Here is a 14586-nt window from a genome sequence, read left to right on the forward strand (position 1 = left end):
TTTTTGGAAGCCGCTCTGGCGACCTCGGCAACGTGGTTATGCCAGGACACACTGTTGGTAACCTCGACTCCTAGAAGATGTAAAGATGATTTCATTGGCAATGTTTTCCCTGCCATAACCAGCTCCGGGCCATCAACGTTAGTCTTCATCGTAAATACTGCAGCCTGCGTTTTTTTAGCGTAAAATTGACCAAATTGCTATCGCCGTGCCAAGATTGCTCTAATATCGTTGTTGGTTGAAGCTACTTGTTGCTGCCTAAGATTCTGAGAACTTGCGGCTGTCAAGCTGAAAATTTTGTTAGTTTTCCACGTTTTAGTATCCGAGCAGTATCATTTTGCTGTGGTATCGCGGAATTTCTATTTTGATAGAGTGAGGCTCCGCGTAGTTTGCACCAAGAGGCAGAGTCAGATCGTGTCGAAGAGAGAGAGTGACAAGTTCACTGCCAGTGTCACCTGTCACTGTCTGTCAGTTCCTTGTCCAGCCTGTAGCCATCCCGTTATCAGCAAGAACAGTCGACATTTTGTGGTTTTAAATAAAAGGAAAATTTAAGTTCATCTTGCCGGTAATTCGGTTGAATGGAAAAATATTCCTCCCAAGTTTTGGGGTTTAATTTGATGAACGTCTAGTGGGAAGTTGTAGCCGAGGGGATTTCGGATTGGCCTGGTATTTTTGGATTTGGTCTGCTGCTCCCACACCATTTATGGGATTTTGAAATTTTCTAACCACAAATCGAGACTCTAGGCCTCGCTCACCACCTTTGGTATGTAGCAACATGTTGGTAATTGCCATCGAATTGATTGTGTGTTTATTTTTTTACTGATTTTTTTTGTCCTCTATTTTAGAGGCCCCTCTCCTTTTTCTCATTCTCTCCTCTATTCTCTGGTTTCTTCTGGTCATCCCAACACTGTAGGAAACCGGCTTAAATGAGCCTCAACACAGCCTGGACTGAGCATTGCACTGTGGCTCTGCGATTTTGAATTGGAACTTGCCTGAAATCGACTTGCCCATGTGGTCGTTACCCTGGTTGTAGCTGACTGGTTCCAGAAGTTGCGAGTTAAGCTACCTTAGCCAAAATACACAAGAGATTAGAGGACACGCAAGTTTTTGCACATTTTATTTTATTTTTCTCTTATTGAACGGTTTGATTTAGGGTTGGGGGTTGATTTATTAATTTGAATTTTATGGGTTTATTTTCTTTTATGTAAAACAAAAACGTTAAGGGGTTCTTGCTAAGTCTATCAATATTAACCTGAGGGTTTTTATTTGAGTCGAGCATCGACATAATTGATTTTGACATTGAGCCTGGATCACCTTGTAAGGGATAGGCTATTTGCTACAAATAACATATTTAGTCATAATGTTGGTTGTTGGTTAACAGGTTTTATTGCACCAACATACCATTAATAGGCTTTCAAATTCGAACCTTACTATTTAAAAGTTTTATTTAGATTAATGTGACTTGACTAGAGTTTGTAAAAGATATTTTAGGGCCAGTGAGGTATTGTGAATTAGGCTCCAAACATATACTTCTTGTAAACAACACGTGATCACGTTTTGGATTTTCTCCTTGAACAGTAGTTCAGTGCGAATTTGTTTTTTTATTACTAATTCCTCGCCTTAAGCATACCTCAAGTAACTCTTAATTCTTTTATCAATTTTTTATTTATTTAAAATTACTACAGTATTACATTTTGAATAATTATCTAAATTTAAATATCTCAGTGGAATTTAATTTTTTTAAATACAAATGGAAGTGACTATGTAACTCTTGGATGATTATAACAATCTGGTGGAACTATGGATTATTATTTGAGTTTTTCCCAAATAATTTTCAGCTTTTAGGATCTAGGTACAAGCATAAATATAGGTCATCATTTTCTTGATTAAGGGGGCTTATATTACCATCATAATATATCAGGGTTTGGTGTAAAATATTTAAATCAAGTGGCGCTCTTATTAAAATGTCTCCCACTACCTTCTCCACTGTCTAAAAGCTGGCGGCCACCAAATCTCTAAATCTTTTAAAACAAAATTTGCTTGTTTGGACTTAAATTTGCTTGACTGTAATTTTTTTGTGGCTGGATGGTAGGTATGACTGACACGGGTTTGGAAATAAATTGGTTTGAACCGAGTTACGCGCTACATTGTGACTCTCTTTGCATTCATCAATAATTCGCTTGCAGCTATTTCTGGAGGCTAAAAAGTTCCTCCGATTTTCGATGGAAGGATGTTGATGCCATTTGCAATATGCTGCGTTTTTAGTGTTTACTGCCTTTTTGCAATTCAGGTTGAACCATTGCTTGTTGTTTGATCCACATTTAGTAGAAAAAGGGATATAAGCTTCCATTTCTGCCAAGATCGTCTCTGTAATTTGTCCATTCTGCCATGTTATTGGTTCTAAAGCAGACTTCTTTCCAAGGGAATGAGCGATAGAATTCCCGAAGATGGTTCCACTCTGCTGAGTTATAGTGCCATACCTTCCGCGGCATCGGAGGATCCTGCGTTTTAACCTCCAACTGGCAAGAGACTGTTATCAATTTGTGGTCCGATGTTCCTAGGGGGGCATGTACTGATACTGTGTACGAATCAGGGTCTGAAGCCAAGACCAGATCTAGGAGACTCGCGAACTCGCCGTCTCGATCGGGGATTCTGGTAGGTTCCTCCACAAGCTGCGTAAGCCCGCATATGGTGGCAAATAGCTCAGCTTCTCGTCCTTCATCGTCGTTCTTGTTGCAGAAGTGCAGCCAGTTGATATTGTGAACGTTAAAATCACCCATGACGATGATTTCTGCGCTTGGGTAGTCAATTTGCAGATGGTTAATGCAATCAACCAGGTTCAAAAAGAGCCGTCTATATTGGGTGTCGCTTGGTGGTCTGTAGATACAGCAGATAAATTTCGTGGCACCACTGGCTATTATTTTGAACCACATGACGTCGAAGTCCGCTAGTTCAAGCGTTTCCTCCCGCTGGCAACTCAAATCGCTCTTGACAAATACTGTCAATCCAAAGTTTAGTAGAAATCGGGTGTGTAGATCGTATCCAGGATAAATGAGGTAAACACTTGTTGTTGAAGGTTTCACCTCTGTTTCTACCAATGCCAGAATCTGAGGCTTATTTGATTGCAGGTGTTGGTGTACTGCATTAATATTGGTGTTTAGGCCTCTGATGTTGCAGAAATTGATTTCTGATTGATGCTATTCTACCCCGGCCCTCCCCGGGGAGATTGCAATACTTTTGCGTACTGTACATACATAACCAGAAAATTTTCAGTCTATTTTCTCGTAAATGAGACCCTTTATTGAAATGAACTAGGAGTAGCTTTTTCTACGTAAAAAACTTTTTAATTTTATTAATTTAATTTTAACCTTTTAAAAGTTTTTAATTAAAAAAAATCACAATAACACAGAGAGTAAAAGAAGTTGGGATGTTTTAACCCCTACCCACTCCTGTATGTGACGCCACTAACTTAAATTTTTAATTTTTTTTATTCAGTATTTTAACTAACACAAACTAATTTTCAAAATGTTATGTAAACTGTTTTAAAGTTACATAGAAAAAATCGAGTTTAAGGTGTCTTATTAAAAGAGGAATAACTTCCCTAGAAAGCGTTTGCGGACCGATGTTAATAGGAATTTTTTGTCTTTTAGATTAAGGGAAACTTACACAAAATTAATCTATAGTCAATGAAAATTTATGAACCAAAAAGAATGTTTTGCGTCATATGCTCTCTTCAAATCAAAAACAAAGAGTAGTATTAACAACCCATCCACATATCACCCTTACGAAATAATCTAGAGTCGATCGATAGGTCGGGGTTCCTAGGAGGCCAATTAATATTGCCTTCTCGACATTTAGTTACTGGGGAATAAGATTTTAACAGTTTCAATTGTTATGACTTCGTCATACGAGAGCGGTCTGATATCTGAGCAGTTTGGAAACAAAAAAAAGTCGGCCGAGGCCAAATATGGTGAATAGGGTAGCATTTCGTAGTCAAATTTAACCAATCTCAATCTGTGTGCAATGCAAATAAGTGATTTCAACCAAGTGGAGAGCACTTGTTTGTCAAATGGGATTGTTTTTTCTGTAATTCGACACAAACATTTTATGCAATATACACACGGTCTTCTGGGATGCGTACTGTCTCGAGATCGTGAACTTTTGATACGTTTTTCTCTGTGGTAAGTGTTTTCGGGGCACCTGGGCGGGGTTCATCAAAAACCGACACGCGACCACGTTGAAACTCGTTAAAACTAACTTTTGACGGGTGGAGAAGAATCACCGTATAAAGTATCCAAGCGTTCTTTAATTTTAAAAAGAGGGACAATGCTTCGCCTCACATCTTCGCTGTCGCCACAGCCAAATTAGTCGATTTGGAATTCACCATATTCTCCAGATTTGGTCCCGCGCGACACCTTTTTTTTTGGTATCTAAAATTGAAAAAGTGACTTGCCGGGCAGAATTGTGAAAATTCGAGTGAGAAGGTTATCGCCACTAGAGAGAACTACTCAAAACCTCAGAACACGTGATTTTCAGGCGGGTTAAAAAAGTTGGGTCAAGGGTATCGAGCTAAAAGAGCTACGTAGAAAAATATATAATTTTCATATTTTTTCCGCTCTCGTATAAAGAAATAAAAAATACCCTGTGGGGGTAGATTATTTTTGCAATGAAAAAATACCTGTAAGTTGTATTTTTTGTGATTAATTATTTGTTCTTTTATTAATATTTTATGCTTACCTCTTTAAAAATTGATTGATGGATGGGCAGCTACACCAGGTAATTACTTACATATTGTTCTGTAACGCAAAGGAGGAATCACCTTTCCTCGATGTACATAAGTTTTTGTTACGGGTCTGTCCCTAATGACTTATTAGTTGTAATATGAGGTAGTTATTTGCAAAACTTGCTATTTGCTTGAAAGTCTTTTTTTAGGAAATCGGAAAAAAAACGATTAAGGGCCGAGTAGTATTTTTCTCGTAATGAAAATATTGTTATTATTGTTGCTTGATCAGGTAGTCTAAGCAACGCCAAGTTTTTCTGGCAGTCAAATTAAAAGTAAGTTGTGTTGAGTTTGGATTTTTAAGGAGTTAAAAAAGCCTTGGCTTGTGCGTTATAAACATGATACTGAGTGACCAGGTTTTGCTGAACATCTAAAAAAGTTGGTACTTCGACTGCTTCTTTATTCTTAATCAGGTGAAGCAACAGTCAGTTAGAGGAGCTTTAAAAGGGATGTTGTATTTAGAATTCACATACTTTCGAAAATGACTAATCTTTACATGCATAGGCTGAGAAACTCTCCGAAGATAATGTTGAAAAAGTTTTTCATCATTCAAGTCAATGGCAAGTACATCCTCTTCTCTCTTTTTCTGCACTGATTTCCCTTATTAGCGTCAAGGCTCCTGTCGGTCTTCTGATTACTTCCGTCTGCTAGTTTCGAGTGCTTCGCAGTTTATGGCTCGGGTCGAAAGGATTGACTGTGGGGGAATTTTTCTTTAAAACTGACATTTTATTTACTTCTTCAGCTTGACCATGCAAGGTCTATACCTACTAACTAATACATATAATATTCTTAATGCTAAGGTATTAACATATATATAAAAGTTTTGGTGGTCTTTGCTCGGTGTAGTGCGTGGGTTCTATTGGACTCCCACTGGTTTGATGCTTTGTAGTAGCAATTAGAATTGCTGCTGCATTGAAGCGAAGAATGCTTGCGAATAGCATTGCGTTTGGGTCTGTGGCCCTCCGCTAGAGATGCATCGACATCGACACCCACAATCGATTGCATCTATTATCGAAATAAAACATCGTGTTCTTAAATATCGTTGGTCGATGGTCTGTCTTTCAAATTTTACATAATTTTATTATTATTATCTTCATCAGATACCTTAAACAGTTTATTTTCATGTAACCTATAAATGTAAAAATCTATATTGTCGTTACGAATTTATAATTATTTACTTATTTTATTGGGTACCTATTACGTCACAATTTCAAAAAAATTACTGTCTTATATTCTTAATTATTGAAAAGAAGAAAAAATAGACTTTTTCACGTATTTAGAAGAAATGTACCGTACATCTATAACCACACCTCTCATTATATTTAATCCAAGTTTAGTAAATCTTATTTAAATAGTATAATATAAATAATTTACTGGAGGTATAATAGATTTTTATCTGTACCCAAGACCTGAGATTTTATCTATGGATCTCTCAGATCGTTTATTCTTGTCAATCTTCTACCTAACTTTATTTTTCCTATTGAAAAGAACGAAAAACTTATTTATTGATTAGACGTAATTTTAACCAACGTTTCGTTAGTTTAATCTAATACCGTTATCACGGTAAATAAAATAAATTAAAATCAATAAAAATAACTATTGCTCGAGTGGGTGGTATCGAATTAGTTGAACTTCGTGAGGCTGGTGTAAAGTCTTGGGATGAGCACAGCAGAATTTTTAGATAAAAAATACCGTTTTCTACTGTTTTATTAGCTACTGTCTGTGAATCACTAATGTTGCTATCGAGGGTGCAATTATATTATAAGATATTCTTACTTTCAGCATCAGTGTATTGATTAATAGTTCTTGAATTATTCTTGGAGTATAATGGTTTGCCTTTAATTTGAATTTGATCATAAATTGATTTGCGCATTTTCTTTAGATCAGATTTTAAATTTGATGTGTTTCCAGAATTTCAATTTTTTTGGAACATAATTTGCATTGTGCATGGATAGTTTTTTCTACCAAAACAGCTCCAAAATGTACTTTTAAACGGCACTTTTAATAATGTAATTTGTAAAAGGACTGAAGTTTAATACATAACAAAAAAAGGTTTTCATCAGAAAAAATATTATTACCTTAGATATCGAATAGACAAGGCATTCAATGTTCTAAGATTATTACCTTGGCTGCTATGATATTAATAATTAAAAACTTTCTCGAAAACTATTTAGCATCAACCAAATACCTATTTACAAAAGTATTTGGCACACTTTAACAATTACTTAAATTCAGATTTAGGCCACATTTTGAATAACTATCTTAATTTTACCTCAACTAACCTCTAAACTGTGTAAAAACTTAAATATTTAATTACATAAAGAAGTAAAGCATCTGATTGGGTTCACTGTGATTCCCTGGCATTAGACCAATAAACTATATGGCTTATTTGTTTTATGATTGGCCGAGCTTCTGGTCTAGGATTCTCCGATTATATTTGAATGACATAACATGACGGTGCAATGAAAGGTTTAGCCTGCTTGCTGAATGAGGATGGAATTGCTCTAATAAGATCTTGTTTTTTTTCAACTATAGAGTAAAAACAATAATGGAAAATTGACAATAAGGAAGATATTTTTGTAAAATATAACTTAAATAAACTATTTCGATGTTTTGTAGAAACATCGATATTCTGAAATGTTACTATCGATGACCAAATATCAAACATCGATGAATATCGCACATTTCTATCCTCCGCAGTTGGCGCAGATGGCTGGCCGATCACGGGGTTTGGTGCAATCGGCAGTTGCGTGAAGTTGGCCACTTCACACTCACACTTCATGCATTTGTGGGCTGCCGTGCACCTGGCCTGAGCGTTTTATGGTGGTGGTATCTATGGCACTGGATGCTCCGGGATTTGTTTCTCTGGATTTCCACCCTGACCTTCACGCCTCTCAGCTCCGTGAGTTAGAAGATTACTTTCTCTTCCCTCAGGAGATCCTCCAGGATTCTCTCGGCTGGCCAGTACTCGAGATGTTCACGGAGAATGATGTATAGTCGTTTCTCTTCTGGGAGGGAAAATGAGTGGAATGGCACTTTATTGATCTCCAGATAGTTCTGGGTTGTCCTGTAGTCTTTTATATATTGTGGATGAATTTTTATGCGATCGTGTGTGTTTTGACATCATGGCCATGACTTATCAGCTGTGATTTCCTCGAACATTGGATTGTTCCTAATCACGATCGGAGGTATATTTTGGGCCTTGGTTGGTGGCTCGGGTTCTGGGGCAGTGTTCCTGAATCCTGCTTTGGAGGTGAGGGAGTTTAGACAACCTGCTTGGTTGGCTGAGGCTGGGCGATGGCTGGGGTCTTCTCTGGGACCGTCTCCGGGTCGGATGTCTTGTAATGATATTACTGGCGCTTACTAATTTTTTTCTATCCCCTCTCAATCTTCTGGGTTATTCATAAAGTTTGTAGTTGGTTATTTAAGCCATATTTTAGCGAGTAAGCGTCTTACTGGGTTGCCTTACAATGTCTTAAGCGTTACGTCATTATCTGGTTGCGCTCGAATGACGTCATGTCTAACAGCTGTCAGAGTCTAAATATTAGTAAATATTAGCTATACCTTTCATCGGTATTGCATTCGCTTTGGAGACTGACCTAAACCAGGTCTTCTGTGTGAGTAAAACAATAGGCAACATTGTAACAAAATCACATTTATTCATCCCATAATCTAACATGTCATCTCCTATAGCAAGGAGAAGTATCTCTATTTCAGAAGTGTGTAGAACAATAAAACCTCATTAGGTATGCAAAAGTGGTACCTGGTGATCCACCAATATTTTATGCCACTACTTAGTTGGGTATTAGTTTCAATGTAAAATTCTTTCTTTTCGTTGATTGCAGGTTTTGGGTCAATTTATGAGTTTTGCCCATTGTTACCCACTGATAAACATTGAAAACGGTTCGCCAAAGGCGTGCAACTGGGACTTCTTTTTTACCTTATAATTAATGTACTTAAATGCTATTTTATTTTAGAAAGTTACTTTTGTTTAAATGGAATAATATATTTTGTTCACAAATTTATTGAACATAATATGTAGAGTAACACAGTTGAAAATATCACTTTTGGATCTGGCACTTTTTGAACAGTGTATAACAATTTTAAATTATAATAGATTGTAGTCTTCTTCGTCATCTGACGAACTGTCATCACCTCTTGACATTATAATTAAAGGATCGACTGTCTGATCGATGAGGTTGTCAAGATCCCACATTTTGTCCTCTTGCTTAATTACATGCTGGACTGCTTTTCGCCAATTCTCTGGTGTCGCTTCCGTAATGGCTTGATCAAACAGTAGCTTAACATCTTTCATTTTAAAAGTCGTGTTTCGTCTTGCTACAAATCCTTTTACCTGCGCCCATATCAGTTCTATAGGATTTAGTTCGCAATGATATGGCGGTAAGCGCAGTACAGTTATATTATATTTTTCGGCTATATCTTCCACGGCGTATTTCATGAAACGAGTTTTGTGTAAGTTTGCTATTGCCAGCAGTTCTTTTTTTATCAAATTTGCTTCAAACGCAATACCTTTTGCAGTCAGCCAATCGATAATTTCTTGCTTTCTCCAACTTGAAGTTGGCGTCTTCTCTATTCGCCGTGAATGATAGCTTGCGTTATCCATAACCACCACCGAATTAGCCGGAAGAAATTTTATCATTTCACCAAAATAGTCCTCGAAAACGTCTGAGTTCATGTCTTCATGGTAATTTCCTGTGCGAGTCGACTCAAAGGTTAGCAGACCTTCTTTTAAAAATCCCTCTTCGCTTCCAATATGTGTGATTATAAGCCTTTTTCCTTTTCCCGAAGGTACTTTAATACCCGTAGACAGGCCTTCTATGAAAGCTTGGCGAGCACTGGTTATATTTTTGTCTTGCCACATTTTTTGGACTATATAACCTTCGTTAATCCACGTCTCATCAAGATAAAAAAACTTTCTTTTGCTCCCTGCGGTACTGCTTGATACTTCTCAAGTATTGTCGTCTCCAACAAACAATTTCGTCGCTCTCCAGTAAAAGTGCTTTGCGGTTATGCTTTTCCCAGGCAAAATCCATATTTTTTAAAGTTTTCCATAAAAGTTTTCTACTTATCAACGGAATACTGTCATCTCGGCCAAGCTCCATTAAAATTTTGTCTAGGGTGGGTATTTCCTTTTTAAAATAAAAAGAGTGAACTTTTCTTCGAATTATACATTTAGCATTTTCATCAAGGACTTTTGTAGGTCGTCCTGGCTTTTGCTTGGGAGATTCCACTTGACCTGCTACTTTTCTTTCCCGCAACAATTTGAAAATGGTGGACTTTCCAATTCCACTCATTCGAGAACATTTTTCAACAATTTCTTGCACAGTAAAACTAGGGTAATCGTGTTTTATGCAATCATGTACATTTAAAATAATAAATATTGGAATTTTTTAAATATTGGGATAATAATATTGTGATTACACTACAGCGTAGCAGTGACTACTAACGTTTAAAATATGATTTAAAAGTATTTATAGTCTGTATATATTACCTGACCCCATTTTTGCATGTTACAAAGCGTTAAAAGATAGGTACCTATACAAAAGGATTAAAAGTATTTATTTAGTATTTAATCTCTTTCAAAATAAAGGCATTTAATCCGTGGAAATTAAATTCATAAATATTATAAGTACCTGCGCCTATGAACTACCACGAAATGTAACCAAACAGAACGGAATTCCCCAGTTTATTGCTCTATACACTTCTGAAATAGAGTATACACAACAACAACTTCTCAATAAGCTTTACATACGGTCAAATTCAATACGGTACGGGAAGAGGAGGGGTGCAATGAAGAGAACCCATGTCGGTAAGCAAAATGTAAAAGCGATACGATAATTTATGGCAGTGAATAAACGGATCAGATACAGCCCAGAGAAAATAAAGCATGAAACGGTCGGTATTAATCGGAATGGTAAGCGGTAAGTCACCCACAGGATTTTTAAGCGGTCTAATATGGAAAATAAATACGGTCGCTCGTAACCTTGGCCAACTCTGTTTAAAATGTCGGTAGACGTGGTCTTCATTATGTAGGTAGAAGATGGCAATGTTGTCAGGTTGGGAATGATGGGATAATATCCAATGCAGGGTGCTATCTCGTAACGGTCCGACACGTAGCCCCCTAGCATTTTTTTGAGGAATACACAGTGTTACCCCGTAACGCTCCGGCACGCAACCCCGTGTATCCTGTAGACACTAGGAATAGGAAAAAGGAATTTGCCTACCTTCTTACCTATTATACTTACATGCTTGCAACAGCGGCGGAGCGATGTACGGTACTGTGGGGCTTACCTCGGTCGGTTACTGCTGGCGCTTCGGTCGGTCTTCTCGGTCGGACTGTTCTCAGCGGACTGCTACTCAACGCACTGCCTGACTGCCGGTCAGTGCATCGCGTTATATAGAACACGGACATGCGCGTTACTTAGTAAACGCGGTAACAGTAGTGGTGGTACGGAATGAACGGTGCTGAGGTATTAACGCGGTGATAAATTAATAATTAACGCGGTCGCGCGTTTATTAACAAAATAGAAACTTTCCCAACATTACTGGGCAAATCTTAGTTGTTAATATGAATCTTGAAAATTATTAACTTAAGTTGGAAAAAGAACCGATTAATTCTATAGATAAATAAGAGAATTACAGAAAATTTAGTAACTTCGTTACAGTCTTCCGCCTCTTTCTTCTGCTGACGACGGGTTGGAATCCGTCGTCTTCGTACTTCTTGTGGAAGCTTGCTGTCTTTCTAGGCCAGGAGCTAGGCTCCTGCGATGGAAGGTCGGCCATTTCGATAGACTCGATAGTAGGAGAGAATCTTGCGCTGCAGAAGTGGTCTGTGGTGCAGGTGCAGGGATCCAAGTGCTTTAATCCGACTCTTTAGTGCCTTGGTTATCTTGACAAACATCTGGCGCATAATATCCATCTCCTGATCGTGCCTCCTCTTGGAGCTTTTTATGAGGACGATCTAATAGTCTGTGAGTTCTTCACGGGTCGTGGGTGTGCTTTTGAGGTCGGAGAAATCTCCTTCCTCGTACAAGAAGAATTGAGGAGTCAAAGCAAAAAATGAGTTTTGCGTATAACGGCCAAATAGAGACTTTTGAGAAATTCTTATTTTATTATTTGATTCCCCTTTAAAATTAAAATAAACTTAGCAAAGTCCATGATTTTGTGAATTTTTGCAAATAATGACCTCATAAATCTATTTAAGATCTAAAGTGCTACAGTACGATTTGTGTTTCCCCCATTGCATTAAATCATTTATAAGGTAGAATTAGACAATAACTACAGTATTTCTTTAGGATAGCGGCCACATCGTAGACAATGATTCATCATCGTTAGAATTAAGTAAATTCATCCAAACCGAAAAAGAAGTACTGCCGATGTGTCTTGAATCGTTATTGCACCATTGCAGTGTTGAAAAGTATTCCAAAGATATTGCCGATCTCAATGGCTTGCCACTTCTTATGGAAGTCTATAAACGCTATCCGGATGATATTAATGTCATCGTCAAATTATGCCAAATACTGTCTTACATGAGTTACAACAAGAGTTTATTGGTCCCTTTTTGTAAGTCTGGTAAGTCTCTAAAAGAAATTATTTTCATTTTAAGAAATATTTACATAAAATAATTAGGGTAGAAAGAACAGATTCGTAGAAAAAACACTTGGCTAAAAATGTATACAAAACAACTCACCAAGAAAATGTGACCAGCTTTTTGAGAACTCCTCAGAAAGAACTTCATCCCACGATTATCTCAATGACCATAGTTTTTGCATAATCAACTTTGCAATAATTATAACTGGCCCCAATAATCCCAAAGGATCATAAATCTGACATATCACTGATAAAACTAACCTTTTAGTGTAGGTATCGTTTACAAAGAAATCCTTAATTTTGTACCTATGTGAAGGTTCGATTTAGGAATTATAAATAAGAATGCCAAATGCGCTTACACCATTGTATATTACTCTCTTCGATGATATCTGGTATATTAGTAGTTATTTAAAAACAGTGTTCTACATAATTGTCGTGCATACGTGTGCAATAGTATTGCATAAATATTTAACAATAATAATAATTCATTGTATAACAAATTAATATACAGTATGATACTTGAAAATAAATAACATATATCACTATTATATTATTGTACCACATCTCCCCCTTTTGAAAGAATGAACTACATTTTTAATGAAATAAAAATGGAGTACTTTCGTACAAAAATAAATATTCATAAGGTATATGCGCTTTTTTACTACATTTTACACTTCTATTTTACAATAAAAATAAAATTATTAGAGGTTCAAGGAAAGTGTTAAGAAAAAGATAAGAGGAATAATAGAAAGAAAATAAATAATAAAGAAAGGATAGAAAAGAAAAGTATTTATCGATCGAGTATAGATTTAAATATTATTTTTTGTTTAATTTAAAAATGAAACCTAAAATGTTAACCCTGATTTTACTTAAACAAACTTATTACCTAAATAAACTTATTACTTAATTAAGGTACACATGTACTTAAGTTGTTTAATTTAAATAATGTTACATAATTCTTAACTATTTCGAAGCCTAAACAATACGTGTTAAGTTATTAAATTATGAACCTCAATTTTTGCGAAGCTTTGCATTGACTTATGAGTACATAATATGTATTATAAAATATTAGGTTACAAGGTTAGTAAATTAAAACTAGTACATGTTTTCTTTTCGGTACAACTGCTATAATTGACATAATTAATTGTTTTTCTTTTAATTTTTCTACGATAAACACTGAAAATGGCTTTTTCACTTTAATCACTTATAAAAATGCTGTAATCTATTTTTATGCACTTTCACTTTAGCGTCACTTTTACTATTACTTAATATACAATTTACACCTTCTACCTCCTCTACTACGAAAGGGCCTTTATACCAAGGGTCAAATTTCGTTCTATTTTCATTATTTAAAAGTACTGAGTCATCGGGTTTTAAATATATTTCTTTAGACTGTTTTTCGTATTCTAATTTTCGCTGAACTTTTGCTTTTTGAATAAAATCATTGGCTCGTCTATTTGCAATTTGTAAGCGATATCTGACTTCTTGATAATATGCGTCGATATTATATACAGGGTCTATCAAAGTACCATTTAAAATATTAGAAAAATCAACCTTACGTGCAAAAACTAATTCAAATGGCGTATATTCGTGATATACACTGGGAGTTGTGTTATAACAAAAGCTGAAATAGTTTGTCCATTCATCCCAATCGTCTTGCATTTCGTTTATGTACATTCTAAGAAACTCATTTAAGACTCTATGATTTCTTTCGCAACCACCTATAGTTTGACTATGGTAGGCTGTCGAAATAGAATGTTTAATTTTTAGAAGTTCAGAAAGTGATGTAAGTACTTCGTTTTTATACTCAGTGCCCATATCGGTTCTGATTTCCTGCATTGGGCCATAATTAAGAATAAATTCATTAAACATTGCCCTAGCTATAGTTTTAGCTTCTTTATTCGGAATAGGGATAATTTTGACAAATTTAGTTAACTCGCACTGGATTGTTATTGCATACATATTGTTGTTAGGAGTTTTTCTGAATGGTCCAATCGTGTCGATACATGTGATGTCAAATGCTTTTTGTGGTGTAGGTGTTATTACCATTGGCTCTGAATGAGTTATTTTTCTCCTATTAATTTGACACTTTTGACATTTTTTAACGTATTTGTTGACATCGCGGGACATTCCTTTCCATCGGTAATTTGCTCTTAGCTTCTTAAGAAATTTTTTCTGTCCACAGTGACCTCCGGTAA

The 14586-nt window shown here is 36.2% G+C and overlaps 1 protein-coding gene across 3 annotated transcripts in view; it reads left to right on the forward strand.

The window, feature by feature from the left end:
• LOC126733810 (protein SERAC1) overlaps positions 1-14586 on the forward strand; it is a 67974-nt gene that overhangs the window by 16335 nt on the left and 37053 nt on the right. For all 3 annotated transcript variants that reach the window (XM_050437221.1, XM_050437222.1, XM_050437223.1), the window contains one exon: positions 12094-12370. In XM_050437221.1, coding sequence (XP_050293178.1) covers positions 12094-12370 — 277 coding nt within the window. The remainder of the gene's footprint in view (positions 1-12093; positions 12371-14586) is intronic.

The sequence above is a fragment of the Anthonomus grandis genome, chromosome 3 (assembly GCF_022605725.1).
Source record: "Anthonomus grandis grandis chromosome 3, icAntGran1.3, whole genome shotgun sequence".
NCBI lineage: Eukaryota > Metazoa > Arthropoda > Insecta > Coleoptera > Curculionidae > Anthonomus > Anthonomus grandis.